We start from the raw sequence: 17,532 nt of genomic DNA on the forward strand, positions 1-17,532 counted from the left end.
AGTATAATCCAGATATCACTCAGAATAATCTGGATTATATTAGCTACTATCTTAAAGATTTATTCACCACAGATATCACTGAGTATAATCTAGATTATAATGAGTATAATCTAGATTATAATGATTATAATCCAGATATCACCCAGTACAATCTAGATTATACTAGTTACTATCTGAAAATTTTTTTCACCACAGATATCACTGAGTATAATCTGGGATTATATCTAATGTCATCTTATTTTTTCCGTGTACCTTATTAAAATTATTTCTTAATAAAATTTTATTTATACTGAAGTTATTTTTAATATTCAAAATTATGATACTGAAGTTAGCAGACATCTGAAAATTTTTAATTTTTTTTATTAATTAAATTACAACTAAAAAATTACACTTATAGTTTTTCAAATTTTTTACAGATGAAATTTTTTTTTTAATTATTTAATTGAAATTTTTTCAATAAAAAATTTCTAAAAATTTTGAAATGTCGGCTAACTTTATTTTCATTCAAAATTACCGCCTAAACACCAGTAGTGCCATCTGAATGCGAATAAAAAGATCACAATAGTTTGCTTGTCAAAACAGTGAAAAGGTGCTTCAAGGTGGACGCATATGCGCAAAATACGTTTTAGATGTTTACAAAAATTTAAGTTTGATACAAGTATCAGCTGATGATTTTGTTTATTAATTTTTTTAAATAAATAACAATAACATTACTGTGAGTGTTTGGCTTTATAACCTCAAAAAAGTCTGTAAAAAAAAAAAGTACCATCTAATTTAATGACTAAAAAATGATAAAACTTAATTTACAAAAATTTTAATTAAAAGTTAATAATTTAAATGTTATAAATACAAAATGAGTGAATTCAAGCTACATACTTTGATAAGTAATTTAATAACAACATTAGACTCTTTGCATCTTCCAGAGAAATTTATTGAAAAAATCCAAACAAATGTCATCCCAGAAAACATACCGTCTAAAAATTCGGTCTGTCATTTAGAAAAAAATTCAGCTGACAGCGAATTGTTTATAAAAAAATACAATGAATTAAAAGGTAAAAAAATTGACGGGCTGGAGTCGTTTATTCAAGTGTTGCACCACATATCATCAGACAGGTCAGTGAAAGATTATTTAGGAAAAAAAAAAGATAAAAAGTAACTTAAAAACTCCAACTTCATCTACCATCACCAATGACGATTTATCAATCATCCACAAAAATATATTAAAAGCAGCGAGTGAGCGTGACAAACAATCATCAAAAAAACTTCATGGATTGAATCGAGGTGCTGAAGGGTCGGTGGTTAAATATAATCATTGGTGTTTCGAACGACCTAAAATAACATGGGATTATTACTCGGATACTAAATTAACTCCGTATCAAAAGGTAGTACCTGTTGTCTCTCAAGAATCTATTTTAATTTGGGATTTATTAAGCTGTCTCAAGGGAATTGACGGTAATTATATTGTATCAGAATCTTTGAATGATTCTAATGATAAGCGCACATTTATTATTTCAACTGATGTCAGTATTCCGTACAAGCAATTGGTATTGCAAATTTTACCTCTTGCTTCTTATTATTCAACTACTATAAGATTCGCAGAAGATAAAATTTTGCCCAATGACGGTCAAGTTAATCATGCTCTCAGGAGTGCGATTAATTATTTACTCAAGGATTACTTGTTGTTTGTCGTTCAGTTGGAAATGGAACACTTGAGGAGTAAATTAAATTTACAAAATTTGTGGTTTTATATTCAACCGATTATGGCTACTATGTCTATACTTGCACAAATAACAACAATTATTTCTAAGGTATTTTATTTTAATTTTTTTTATTTTATTTTATGATATTGAAATTGGGAGATATCTGAAAATTCTTGGAATTTTTATTAATTCTTCATGATGAAAAAAATAATAATTAAAAAAGTTCCCACAGATCATTTTTATGAAAATTAAATTAGCTATCTAAAAATTTTTTAAATTTTTTATTGAAAAAAATTAATAAGAAAATAAATTGGTAATTATTTACAAGTGGGGTTAACTCTATTTTTGACCAAAATCTAGGTAAAAAATTAACATTTTTTAATTTTTTTAACTTTAAGATTCCAAACGATGAAAAAAAAAAAAATTAGAGTATCACAATTTTCTTAAAAATTTATAAATTTTTTTTTTAATTTGTAAAATTTGTTAAAATTGTGATAATCAACTTTATTTTTAGCTGCTTGTTTTTTTTATTCATTTTTCAAAAAAAATATCAATTGAATATCATTGAATATCAATTAAAATTGAAAGAAAAAATTAATTTTTCCTTTGACATGTAAAAAATTTCAAGTGCAATTTTTTAAAAATGTTTTTTTTTTTTTGTCAATTTTTATTAAGTCAATAATTATAAAATTGTCAAATATCTGCTAATTTTAATATCATATAATTTTTTTAAATTTCTACATGTGAATTTTTTTATTAAAATTTTTCTATAATAATTTAATTATTATAAAAATTATTATAGGTTTAATCTTAATTTTTCATATTTATATTTTTTTAATAGGCACGAGCTAAAGGTGGAAAAGTACTAAGCTTGCTTTATGAGCAAATTAGCAATATGAGTGGAGAAGCAAAATGTAAAGAGCTTTGCGTATTTTTAATTGAATCAGCAAGTATTCCTTACATGCGGATGTTGGAAAAATGGGTTTACAAAGGCGTCATATGTGATCCATACCAAGAGGTAAATTTTTCCAAATCTTAGCATTTTAAAAATATAATCAAATTTTGACAATAAATTACTAAAATTGAATTTTTAATTTTCAGTTTTTGTCGAAGACAATGAACTAATCCAACGTGAAGAGTTACCTATGGATTATTCAGCTGATTATTGGGAAAAACGATACACCATGAAATCAGAAAGAATCCCTAATTTTTTAAACCAACATGCTCATACAATTTTACGGACTGGAAAGTATTTCAATGTCATCCGTCAATGTGGGAAAATGATCAAGTGGATAAAACAAGAACCACTGATTTATCATTACAGAGATCAAAAGTTGATATTTACTATCGACCAAGCCTACAACGAAGCGGCACGTACTTTATTGGAAGTATTAATTCACGAAAATGATTTGATGGGCCGATTAAAAAGCGTTAAAAATTATTTTTTACTGTCGCAAGGAGATTTTGTTGTACAGTTTTTGAATTTATGTGAAAATGAATTGAGTAAAAATATGTATGACATTGTCATCCATCGATTGGCTTCATTGTTAGAGGTTGCATTGAGAACGTCGACTGCTGATCTAGATCCTTATAAAGATGATCTTAAGCCGGAACTGCTGCCTTATGATTTACAGTTTCAAATGTTTCGGATTTTATCAATTCAAACTAGTGATGAAAAAGGTAATGAAAAAAAAAAAAAATTGATTTTGTTTTTCTGTTTTAAAAAAATTCATTTAATTTTTTTTTTATTTAAAAAAAAAAAATTTAAAAAAAATTTTTTTTTTTTATTTTAAAAAAAAAAAATTTTTTTTTTTTTTTAGAGTTTGCATTCCAAGCAGGAAAAAAATTGGATGGTATTGAAGCATTCGCATTCAATTATGAGGTAAAATGGCCAGTGTCTTTGGTGATAAATAGAAAAGCAATAGCATGCTATCAAATGTTGTTTCGTCATTTATTTAATTGTAAACATATTGAAAGACTTTTATGCAGGTAATTTTTTATATTTATTTGATATTAGATGAAAGATGAGATGATATATATTTATTAATATTAATACGGTAAAGTACCTACACTGATAAAAAAAATTGACTTGACTCAAGAGAAAAAATCTTGAACCAAGAATTTCATTTCGAAGAAATAATTTTCTTGAGTCAAGAGAATGAATTCTTGAAACGAGAAAATTTTGTTGGATCAAGAATCATTTCTTAGCTGGTTTAATTTTTATGTGTGTTCAAGTACTGGGTAATTTACCTTATTAAAATTAATTTTAATTTTAATTATATTGTAAAATTGCCGAGTAGTGTTTAATAAATAAATTAAAATTTTGATTTTCAGAGTGTGGATCAGTAATAAAATAGCTAAAACATTTACTCACACTGCAGCGATGGCTTATCGTCAAGCATTTTCATTAAGACACCGTATGTTGGATTGTATTCAACATTTAGAATACTATATGATGGTCGAAGTTATTGAACCAAATTGGCAGACATTTATCAATAAAATGAGTAAAGTAAGTATAAAATATTTAACTAACTTTAAATGACTTATTTACTTATAAAATATCGTGACATGTATTTACAGAGTAATTTTATTTGTAAATTAAATTTTCAGGTGACCAATGTTGATGATGTTTTGACCGTTCATCAAGATTTACAAGATAGTTATTTGAAGGAATGTATGTTAACTGATCCTGAGTTGTTGTCATCTATCACAGGAATATGTAACATTTGTATCCAATTTTGCAACTTTATTGAGGTAACTAATTAATTTTTAGAATACTTTTAAAGTAATATCTATTTATTAGGGTGGATTAAAAAATATAATTTTTTCATACTAATACTCAAAAATAGGTTGCGAAGGAATTAAAAATATATTTATCAAATTATAAATAAATATGAGTACTTTATAAATATTTCACAAATGCAGGTATTCAAATGAAAAGTCTTGATGAGTGTAATATCAGAATCTTAAAAATATCAATAATCAAAAAATTACATTGTATCTTGTCACCGAATGATAATATTACAGAGACAAGCTCATCCTGATGTTATCCTCATCGAGACCTTTCATTTGAGTACCCACATGAATTTTTTTATATATTTTATATATATATGGTATTTGTGAAATATATAAATATATTAAATATATGAAAAATTCATGTGGGTATTTAAATGAAAGGTCTCAACGAGGGTAACATTAGAATGAGCTTAAATCTTTAAAAATATCAATAATTAAGAAATTACATCATATCGTGTCATCTAATGATAATATTAAAGATACAAGCTCATCCTGATGTTACCCTCATCGAGACCTTTCATTTGAGTACCCACATCAATTTTTCATATATTTTATATATTTATATATTTCACAAATACCATATATATAAAATATATAAAAAATGCCATGTGGGTATTTAAATGAAAGGTCTCGATGAGTGTAACATCAGAATGAGCTTATATTTTTAAAAATGTCAATAATTAATAAATTACATTGTATCTTGTCAACTTATGATATTTCTAAAGATCTAAGCTCATCTTGATGTCACACTCATCGAGCTCTTTTATTTAAATACTCACATGAATTTTTTTATATATTTCACAAAAAAAAAAAAAAATACAAAAAATTTTAACGCCTAAAATCGCATTAGTAAAAAGTTGCATTGAAATAAAAAAATAATATCAACAATGATAATTAAGTCATTGAAGATAATTTAATTAAAATCAACTTTGTATTAAGAGTATGAGCTGTTACTACATTGACGCTGAATTATCATCAATGATTCAAGAAAATCATCTCGATCGTTCCGAGTATGAGGTATTTTATCGTTAATAATTAAAAGTAGTACAAGCATTAGGTTGCATAAAAAGTTTAGAATTTCACAAAAACTTAAAATTAGTTTGAGGTAATAATTTTTTTTTTTTTTTTTTTCGTATGAATCATTAAATATTATTTTTAATAAATTTGCTGGTCATTTTTACAAGCACGTTTAGTTAGATGTTACAGTCCACAATTTTTATTTTAAACGCATGAAAATATGTCGCTTGATAAAATTTATATTGCTTGAAATTTAGGATAGAGTTTAGGTTTAATAAAATTTAATTCCAAAATTTAGTAATTCATTTACAAAAAAATTAGTTTAAAAATAATAAAATTTTTATTATTTATTGATAAAAAATAATAATTTATTTAATTTTTTTTTTATTTTAGGAAAGCAAAACAAAGTCAATCGTTAGTGGGAGTTTTGAAGAAACCATTGGCTCATTAGATGTTCAATTTACCGATGCCTTACATAGGTTGTTAAATCGAATTATTGCGTTAGGATGTAATAATGATTTTGAAAAATTACTCAACGTATTATGCAGGTATGATTTTTAGTATTTAAAAAAAATTAATAATAATAATAAAAATAATTATAAAAAAAAAAAAAAGCAGTATTTAAGAGCCAAGATTAATGATATGTTTAAAATTATTACAGATTAGATTTCAACCTTTTCTACACTGATTCGATGACCGATAAAAATTTTGAAATCAAGGAAGAATTCGGAGCATCGGGTTGATAAAAAAAACCTTAATATTTTTTTGCCATAATTTCCAGCGAAGAGATTGTAAAAATTGAGAAATTGATACTCGTAATATGCTTAATTCTAATTTTATTTTTTTATTGTGCCGTTTTTTAGTAACTCTAAAATAAAAATACATTTCAAAAAAAAAAGAATAAAACTTATTCCTGTGAAATTTCTGAAAAAAGTCTCGACTTCCGGAACTCTAGTTTGAAAAACAATAATTTTTATTTCATGTTGAAAATAGAGTTCCGCGCAACTGCTGTCGTATTTTAGCATCGGCGCGGCAGTTTTAAAAATTCAAAAAATACTGTTTTAATAAACTTTTATCAGACTTTTGAGCTCGAAGAGCTCAAAAGCTAAGAACAGCTAGTTTTTTGTTTCGAAGTTTTCCATTTTCTAGATTTTTTTTTGCATAATTAATTTGTATATTTTGTATTTTTGCATAATTAATAGCAGTTTAATAAAACACAATTTTTTGAATTTTCAAACGGGAATAACTTTTGAATGAATGAACCGATTTTATTCATAACCGATAGTAAGCATTAAAAAAAAAAAAAAAAAAAAAATAAGGAATAATAAATTTGTTCAAGCTCTTAGACTGAAGAGAAGTGTAAAAATTTCGAAAATTTTTTTTGCGCGCGTAAAAATTGCATCTTTGAAAATTTTTTGCCCTCAAGTTAAAAAAATAAAAAAATTTAGATTTAAAAATTTTAATTACTAAAAATTATCATTTATTTTCCGTGGATATTATTTCACAATAAATTGTCAATAATAAATTTTTTACAATTAGATAATTATTAGATTTTCTCAGAAACATTTACACTTTGAATAATCATGCAGTGAGGATAGTAGCAAAGAAAGGTGACGCAGTAGCAGGATGTAATTTGTAGAAGAAGCATCGACAAAAAGGATTTCGCTTATCCCTTTACAGAGGTAATGCGACCCTTGAGATATCACAGATCACCAAGTGATATACGATGCTTCACTGGTATTCACAGTGTACTTATTTTGACCCGGCTTGGAGGAGTGCTATGTGCGCTAAGTAAAAAAATTTCCAGTAAAAACTCTTCGTTTGAGACCCGTCAATTAAACTCCAAGAAATTCAAATATTGTCGGAGGTCAAAATCTGGATCACGATCGCTTTTATTAGCTTGGTAAAAAAATATAAATCTCAAATTTAATTTAAAATGTAAAAATTAATTTTTTGCACTTCTTTAAAATTAAAAGAAGACATGCGTAGAAAAAATCATAACATGAGTGAAATTTATGTAATCAGAGTAATTCTGACATTCTAGTCCTAAGAGACTCCTCCATTCAATTAGTAACTCAGTTACTCGCATCACATCATATTCACCTCAGGTCGTCTCCCCGTGACAAACGTTCCTCTCGCGATTTAGATTATGAACCTGTCACTCTTACTTTCTGAAAATATATTTAATTTAGATTTCTCAACACTCCAATCACTTGGATTAATAAGCTGTCTACTAAAGTGAAGACATACATTTCAAATTAATAGATCGCAATCATTTAACAATTTAGACGAGTAATGGGTATTTTTATTTGTATCTACATTGAAGTCTCCGAGTATAATTATTTTATCTGTATCTACAAAGTTTTCAATAAAAATAATAAATTTATCACAGAAATAATTGATAGGACTGTTAGGTGAGCTGACTTTTTCCTTTGCATTATCAATTGCATTATATTGATCCAGGTTCCTTGAATTAACTCATCACTAGTCACTAATGTTATAAAGCTGATACTCTTAATAATATATGTAATTACTCCACCAGTACGTTTGTTTAAGGTGTTTGTTCGACTAAAGTTGTAATTATCTATATTTAATTCACAATCAAGAAAATCTTTTGAGACACGTGTTTCAGTTAAACAGATTAAGTCTGGTTTTGTAATATTTATCCAACTATTTAGCTCGTCCTTATGATATATCAGTCCACATATATTTAACATAACTGTTGACAACTCTGCACAATTAAATGTTACATTAGGTGATGAATTTTTTGTAGATAGTTATGATTATTTTATATTTTCTTCATTACTGTCAACTACTTTTTGGAGATATTTACATTTTAAATCAGTTGCACAGTGGGATACATCCCAATCACAGTTTTTAAATTTATTTAGATGTTGTCTGCAGTTTATACACTTTTCAATGGTATTCTTGCATTCTTTCTCATCGTGATTATCTGAGCACTTCCTACATATCGTATTTTTATAACATATAAAAATACTTGCAAGATGGTATTTTTTAAAAATACTAAAAATTGAAATTTTGGGATGACCGTAGTAAATAATAGATTTACCATTAAAAATGTAATTATTACCATATTTTTCTTTAAAAAAACTTCTGTCGATAAATAATTCAAATAATAATGGAATTTCTGAAATATTGTATACGTGCGTGATATATTTTGCTACTTCGAGATTCGTAAATCTCATTAAACTCACTGATGCATGCTTCTACTTTCCAGTATTCGCACTCGAGATCGACTGGCTTGACTGTATTAAGATGACCACATCTCCGTGATATTACTCAGATGTTATTCAAACTACCGCCTTAATGCTGCCCATATCAATCGTGATGTTAGTTATTTTAATATAAAAAAAATTATTTTTACTAGAGAAATTCTTTTAAACAAAAATTTTTGAAAATCCAAAAATACTCGGCTCATAATGTCCTTTTATTTATGAAATTATTATGAATTAAAAAATGTAAAATACAGTTACTAAATTTCTATACAAGCACTTTAATATTTACAAAGTAAAATGGTAAATTTTAAACGCAATATGATCACAGCGGTCAAAACCGACTCTAAATAATAATTAATTGAAAAAAAAAAAAAAAAAAAAAAAAAAATTATGAGCGACCTTTCAAAATTTTAATTTTCAACTGAAATTTTCAGAAACTAATTTTTTTTTTTTTGGTCTATAAAATTTTACCGTTACGAGAAAAAAATTAAAAAAAAAAAAAAAAAAAAAAAAATTCGATTTTTGAAATTTAAAAAAATTCGGAGCGATCTCTTAAAAATTTTTTTTTGAGCTGTCCTGTGGAGAGGGCTCTTGAAACGGTATCAGGCGTCTTGATCCCCCGTACAAAATATCCTCAATAAAATATCCCCGACAAGTTATCCTTTAAATTCGTTATAGTTATTAATAATGATTAAAAAGCACAATGATAAAAGGGCAAAACACGGTAACAAGCGTATGTGTTGGTCTAATGTCGAATAAACACACACAAAAACCATATTAAAAAAGCGGAATAATATAACCCGTGTTTGTGTATTAATAAATATACACAAAAACCATGATTATAACTTGATTAAAAAGTTACACGGAAAAAAATAAACTGTAATAAATAACAGTCGATTTATAATAAGTAATGATCAACTGCTAAAAATTACCACTTCAAACAGTAAAATCATGATTTTACTATTCACATTGTAAAATTGTAATATTTACAATTTACTCTTTACATGGAAGAAAATACTATTTCAAACAGTAATATTCGCCATGTAAATGTCTAAAATGTTTAAGTATAATAATTAACAATTCAGACTTTAATATTTATCATTTCGTACCTAAAATTTCTAATACAAGCAACGTCAATATTTACAAAGTAACGCTAAAAATCAAACTGTAATTATTGACTTGCTTAGACTGATAAAATGTATATTTTAAAAGGATAATTTTTACTGTTTGAAATATTAAATTCTCCCAGAGTGAGACCCCCTTCTCTTTCATCTGAGTTCTCCTTCTCTTCATAATATGAACTATATATTGAAATGGCAATTTTTACTGTTTAAAACTGTAATTTTTAAAGATAAAAGAGTCGTTATTTACTATAGTGACAACTACTAATTACTTATTTTGGATATTAAATTATAAATTGTGGCTTTTATACTTTCTACATTAAGTTCTGTAATCTTTACATTTTTGCCACCCCGATGTCCGCTTTACTGTTTGAAACTATAAAAACTAACCGGAATCCGAGTGAATATTACAGTTTACTTTTTTCCGTGTAAATGAAATTTAACGAAAATTTTTTTTTGCTATAATTTGTAAAACAAAATAAAAAAGTAATTGCAAAGCGTAGCATATTAATTTAAAAATCTTTAAAATTTGATCTTTCCGTTTTATTTAAAAATTCTGGCTATTTAGGATTAATTGTCGGGGATTTTCTGTCTTGGGGATATTTTGTCAGGGACATTTTGTCGGGGGATCAAAAATCATGGAACCCTTGAAACATCAAAAACTAACATTTTTTTACTCGAGACGGAAAAAAAAAAAAAAAAAAAAGTAGTCGGGTTTTTGTCGCGACCCTAATATACAGTATTTTGGTTTTTTTATTTTATTAATTGCAATTAAACGACTATGAGTTACATAGCCATTTGCAATAGGGCCCTACAATTCCTTAAGCTTGAATGTCAAATATTCGGATGGATATAAAACTGTAAAGAATATTTCTAATAAAAATCACTTTTATGATAACTTTATTGCTAAAAATAATAGCTTTTCTATTCATATAAAAATTATAAAACAAAAAATTTTTAAATAGATCGTCGAGAGCAACTTGGTATCGTAGAAGATTTCGCGACGACAAGAACTCTGTAAGCAAACCAACAGGGTTGAAACTGCTAGTTTTGCGGAATTACTCGACGGGTCGTCTCCCGGGACTGAACTTGTCCGCGACAATTTCGAACTTATTTTAACATTCATGTAAGCCTCCCATACTTCTCCCCTTTAGTTTCCCCTCTCTTTTCCTTGTCTTCTCTATGTATATCCCCTATAACGTCATCATTTATTACAAAGAATTTCAAAGTATTCAAAACAAACACTCGGGTTACAAAAATGAGAGATATTGGGAAGAAAAGTTCAAAATAAATAAGAAACTTTCAACCCAGAACTTAAAAGCACAAAATATGCCTCCTTCTTTTTAAATTGACCTATTTCGGATTTTAAAACAATTATTTTATTTAACGATCAATTATTTTGAAAGTTATCGTTGGATAGAGAGCTTAAGCATACAGCGAGGTACGATTTAATTACTTATAAGATAAATCGTCTATAAAATTCCATAGAGTATGCTGTGAAGGGTATTTTCCTCTGACAAACAACTTTAATTAACCACCATATAATGGGTTTCTTCCATTAACATTACCAAGGAGTAAAGTGTACTAATCTATCACATTAATGTTTACTGAATATTAGAAGCATACAGTTATTGATTTAAATTATCGGCAAGTGTATAAAAAAAAAAAATAAAAAAGAAATTAACTTGAATCAAGTAAATTATTTTTAAAAACTTTATTTTCATTTCAATAGAAAAAATTTTTAAACTAATAAATTTTTTGATAATTATTTACAAGTGGGTCCACCCTTTTTTTGGCCATATCTAAGGTAAAAAATTAACATTTTTAATTTTTGATTCTTCAAAAAATGTTGTGTTAAAAATTTTTAAGTTAAATATTTAACACTTTTTTGTATTGACTTAACAGAATGCATGTTAAATTTACACATAAAAGTGTTAAATATTTACTAACAAAATTTTTTGACGCAAAATTTTTTACTATGAAGTAAATAATTTTTAAGAACTTGATTTTTTTGATTTGAATAAAATAATTTTAAAATTAATAAATTGTTTTTGGTTTAAGTACATTTTACTTGATTCAATCATTTTTCATCGTGATTCAAGTTAATTTTTTTTTCTTTTTATAAGCAAAGGCATACACGGAAAGAACAAGATGACACTGGATATCATCCCAGATTATACTGAGTGAAAAAAAATTTCAGATAGTAGCTACTATAATCCAGATTATAATGAGTATAATCCAGATTATAATGAGTATAATCCAGATTATAATGAGTATAATCCAGATTATAATGAGTATAATCCAGATTATAATGAGTATAATCTAGGTGACAATGAGTATAATCCAGATATCACACAGTATAATCTGGATTATATTAGCTGCTATCTGAAAATTTTTTTCACCACAGATATCACTGAGTATAATCTGGGATGATATCCAATGTCATCTTGTTCTTTCCGTGCAGTGAAGAATTTCCATTAAAGTTTCTTGTGTAAAAAAATATGTTAGTTTGTCATATTTTAGAAATCCTTTTTTGAAGACCGACTTGATAAAAAATTTTTTTAAACATCACAAGATTTAAAAAAATTTTCAAAATCGTCAATTATATATAAAAAAAATTCAAATTTCAAGAAAAAATTTTAATTAAAATTTTTTCGATGTATTTTGTATTATTACTTACTTCTGCACACACTAGTGCTGCTTTTCTTACGAAATCTTAAAAAAAAAAAAGATATAGTTGAGTATAATATAAATTGTCTTATTATAAAATTAAAGAGAGCTTTGTTAAACTAAATAAGTAAAATTTCAAGATAAAAAACCTTTTTTCTTTATCTTTAAATCTTGGCTTATTAAGAAAACTGAATTTTCAAAAATTAAAAAGTGAATTTTGAAAAATAATTTTCCTTGATCGTTTTTTTATTCAGTACTCAAGCATAAAAATCTAAAAGTGATTTCAAAGCAATAATTTTTCAATGCACATGTTTTCTATAATCTTTTAATCTTGATAGTCTACCTCAAACTAAAAAAAGATTCGAGGGCACTTTAAATTGGCTATTATACTATTTAACTTGAGAAAACGGGATCGTAACTAAGTCTATAGTGCTAGACTCCCTTTTTTAAAACGAATGTAGGGAAAGACTAGAGAAAATGTTATAGCGAAGGAGCTTCCTCTACTTTCGACGTAACCTTGCATGTACATATGTGTATCTCTGACTTCACTATCCCAACGAAGGTAAATACTGTTAACTGTACTCTGGTATTTGCCTTCGTTTTCACTGATCTGACGTCCGAAATTCTTGGACCGTAATAAATTCCGGTAGGTTAAACTCACCTTTAAAAATATCAAAGATAAGAAAATTGAGAATTTTCGGTTGATATTAGCCACCTTAAATGATTAAGATAACGTGATTGTTTAAAACGACCTTCCTTTTTTCCGCAAATGTATAACAAGTACATACTTGTGATCTGAAATACGAAATTTGACTTTTATTGACTTTTGATTCTCTTGAGATTTAGTCTCCAGTGCTATCATGCAGTAACGTAAAAGAGAATACATGATCATAGAGATTTTCGATGGTTTGATATTAATGTTCTTGCTCACGTGAATTTTCATTCTCTTTCTGAACAATGCACATGTTTGCATTTCTTTGAATTTAAATGTTTATTTTTTTATGAAGTATTTTAATTTTATGAATTTATTTATGTTCTTAGCAAGTATTAAGATGCGCTTATATTTTTAAAAATATCATCAGTTGACAAAATACAATGTCATTTCTTAATTATTGACATTGTCAGATATTTAAGTTCATCCCAATATTATACTCGTTGAGAGCTTTAATTTAAGTACCCACATGAATTTTTCATATATTTTGATATATATGGTATTTGTGAAATATATAAATATATAAAATATATGAAAAATTCATGTGGGTACTCAAATGAAAGGTCTAAATGAGTGTAACATCAGGATGAGCTTATATTTTTAAAAATGTTAATAATTAAGAAATGACATTCTATCTTGTCAACTGATGATATTTTTACAGATATAAGCTCATCCTGATGTTACACTCATCGAGAGCTTTCATTTGAATACCCACATGATTTTTTTTATATATTTTATATATATGATATTTCTGATATTTGTGAAATATATAAAATATATAAAAAATTGATGTGGGTACTCAAATGAAAGGTCTCAATGTGTGTAATATCAAGATGAATTTATAACTTCAAAAACACAATTAGGAGAGTGTAGATACAACGTAATTTCTTAATTATTGACTTTTTTAAAGGTATAAATTCGTAATGATATTACACTTATCGAGACCTTTCATTTGAGTACCCACATGATTTTTTTTTATATATTTTATATATATGATATTTCTGATATTTGTAAAATATATAAAATATATGAAAAATTCATGTGGGTACTCAAATGAAAGGTCTAGATGAGTGTAACATCAAGATGGGCTTGTATCTGTAAAAACATCATTAGTTTACAAGAAACAATATAATGTCTTAATTATTTACATTTTAAAAAAAATTGACTCTGTATCTTGTCAACTAATGATATTTTTATAGATATAAAAAGGCTGATGACAGTGAAAATTTTATCCGAGATAGATCATTGATCGATGTTTAGTGATCATCCTCGGCAACGGTCTTTTCTCTTCTATTCTGCATGCATGGAGAATATTGGCCAGGTCCAGTCTGTGTCGCATTGTGCCTACACATACAATTTCTATCTGCAGCTTAATTTGTTTATCTACAGCAACACAGGTACCTAGGGTGCCTGAGGATATGGATGCCGCGGAGTAGATGGAAAAAGAGGGGGTAAGAGTAAATTGCAATGCGATCCAATGTTTTATTTAAATACGTCCCTACAACCCTACACTCAAACCCCATGGGTGTCCTGAATGGTAGCAGCCTGCACTTAATATGGGAAGTGACAGGACGTTTTTTTTTTTACTTGTGACGCTGAAGCCTTAAGAGACTTTTACTTTTTCAGGCATTCTATTTTTTTTTTTTTTTTTTTTTTTTTTTTCAATAAAAATATTTTTATCTAGAAAAATTAATGAACTCATAGCTGTTGTTTAAGGTGACCATCTTACGGTGGTTAATTTAAATTAAAATGATAAATAAAATGATCCACGAAAAATGTTTGAAAAAAAAAAAAAATTTTGTCCTTAAAAAAAAAAAAAAAAAAAAATCCACCGAGAAGATAAAAAAAGAAGTTCTTATGAACTTGTGGACTGGTGACAACAAATACCATTAAAAAAAAAAATTTAGATAAAAATTCGCAATTTGTTTATCGAAAAAATTTTTTTTTTTCAAGTAAACAAAAAATTTTAAACAAATTAATTTCTTATTACAACATTGCTCATTTTTGTTAGAATAAATTTTTTTGCTCAGTGTATTACTCAATCTCAAAAGTTTGATGTAATCTTTCCTTATTTTTTTTTTTTTTTTTTTTCAAATGTATTTATCATTTCGAAAAAGATAACGACAACTGTATAGGTTTTGTACTAAGTCGATTACTTATCTGAGTGTATCGCGATCACGTTGATATTGATTTTCAAATTGGGTAATAAATAAAATTTGTATGAAGGGTGACTACAGAATAGCGCAAGCGAGATCAAGCGAGGGGTCTCGACACTAACTTAATCAGGATAACTTCCCTCGACTTAATAAACCTGTCTCAATTTTTGCCTCATTAACGTCTTTCATAGCCTCGACAAATTTTTCAGTCAATTTCCGTAATTTTAATATAATTTTAAATACAATTTGAAATTACCAACTTGTGAAATTTTAACTTGATTTCATTTCATTACTGTGTACATGTATACTGTGAGTATGTCAGTTTAACGAGCTCAAATATGTATTTAAGACTATTTTTTACTTTAAGAGCATGCAGGACAGATGAATGTATAAATTTTGAACAAGATACTTTCAATCAGTGATTATCAATCTTTAAACTCTTATCTACTTCAATGAAAAATAAATACTGGCTATCAAAACTACAATACTATGCATCTGCATAACTTTACCTTAATTAAAAGTTTCAAAAAACGAAAAAAAATTTTTTTTGGACATTCAAAAATTCATATTTTTGAAAAAAAGAAAAACACCCTTCTAAAAATTTAATCTTTTAAGATAAGTACAAAGTATTTAACAAAAAAAAATTGACCCCAAATTTTATCTGCGAACTTCTTTTTTAACGATTTAAAAAAATTCAAAATTTGACAAATTTGGCATTTTTCAAAATTTAAAAAAAAAATATATATATATATATATAAAATATATGAAAAATTGATGTGGGTACTCAAATGAAAGGTCTCGATGAGTGTAACATCAGGATGAGCTTATATCTTAAAAAATGTCAATAGTTTACAAGATACAAGCTATCTGAATTTTTTCTCGCATATTCTTTACACTCACATTAAGAAGATCCTCTTCTTAATCCTTTCCCACCAAAATATCCTGTTACGTGAATGTTGGAACGCTTCACGTAATAATTATTCGTAACTCCTATTCTTTCTCGCTTCACAGCATTATTTTCGATTTGAACAAGATCATTTCTTAATTATCTATCTAGAGATAGAGAATTTTCGAATGCAGCCTAAATACTTACCATTATAAATTGATTATCGCTGAGAATGATATGAAACCTTGAAAAGGCACAAATTCAAGTCAAGACCTTTGCAATGTCACTGAATTTCACTAAAATAAATAATAGTTTAAAAAAACTAAAAAACACGCTTTTTATAGAAAACCGAACTAAAAAAATAAAAAATAAGTTTTAATAAATTTAAATTAAGAATAGTGTTAAAAATTTCAATAAATGTAATTAATAATAGTGTAAATAAAAAAAATGTATTTTATTTTAAAAAAAGTGTGGGGTGCTTTTTAAGATATTCTAAAAATGATAATCACTCTACTTATATCTGTCGATAGAATATTTATATCTATTGACCCATGCACCCAAGACAAAATTTTTCTTATCCTCTTATTAATATAGACAATTTAAAAATTTTAACAAATTAAATAATTCTCACAACAGTGTCAAATTTTTTTAAAAATAAATTTTTATTTTTGTATTTTACTGCTTTATCATTTCAACACGTTAACCGCGAAGCCTAGATCGTTGACAAAGATATATTTTGACAGATTATATTATCCTCGAAAATAAAGATTGATTGAAATTTTTATTTGCTGCTAACGAAATTTAAATTCTTCTTTAAATCAAAGAACAAGTGTTTTGATTTTAATTTTTTATTAATTATTTAAGTGTCTGATAAAATAATTTGAATTTTTTCTATAGTGAAAAATGTATGCGCGTAAAATTATTGATGTCTTCGAAATAAATCAAAAAAATTTGGAATAAAAATAATGAAAAAAATAAATAATTAATTACATGACGTATCGGTAAATAGCATGAAAGTATTAAGTACGTGAAGGGTAGTATCATGGACAAATACAGTTGTAGAGAGTTACTTATCACCAACTATACCAAGTAGGATAGTTTCGGTAACAAGGATAGGAGGGTAAGATGTAATTTTCAATACCCAGCACAGTCTCTGGAGGCACGAGGTAGCAACAATTCCAGGGGTTTACCGTATGCTGTCGACGTAAACTCCCTCAGTCGCACGCCCCCGTCGACCG

General features: G+C 26.6%; 1 protein-coding gene across 1 annotated transcript; it reads left to right on the forward strand.

Annotated features, from left to right (window-relative positions):
- Positions 1-589: 589 nt before the first annotated feature.
- On the forward strand, positions 590-6,766 carry LOC141533768 (gamma-tubulin complex component 2). The gene is given in 10 exon segments (XM_074252808.1): positions 590-1,140; positions 1,142-1,808; positions 2,542-2,717; positions 2,800-3,380; positions 3,521-3,689; positions 4,035-4,209; positions 4,311-4,454; positions 5,436-5,513; positions 5,907-6,061; positions 6,175-6,766. Coding segments are annotated over 10 exon segments (2,514 nt in total). The 5' UTR covers positions 590-853; the 3' UTR covers positions 6,257-6,766.
- Positions 6,767-17,532: the final 10,766 nt, after the last annotated feature.

Source organism: Cotesia typhae, unplaced genomic scaffold (genome assembly GCF_013202065.1).
Source record: "Cotesia typhae breed Kobodo isofemale line unplaced genomic scaffold, CoteBio_Ctyphae scaffold_121, whole genome shotgun sequence".
Lineage (NCBI taxonomy): Eukaryota > Metazoa > Arthropoda > Insecta > Hymenoptera > Braconidae > Cotesia > Cotesia typhae.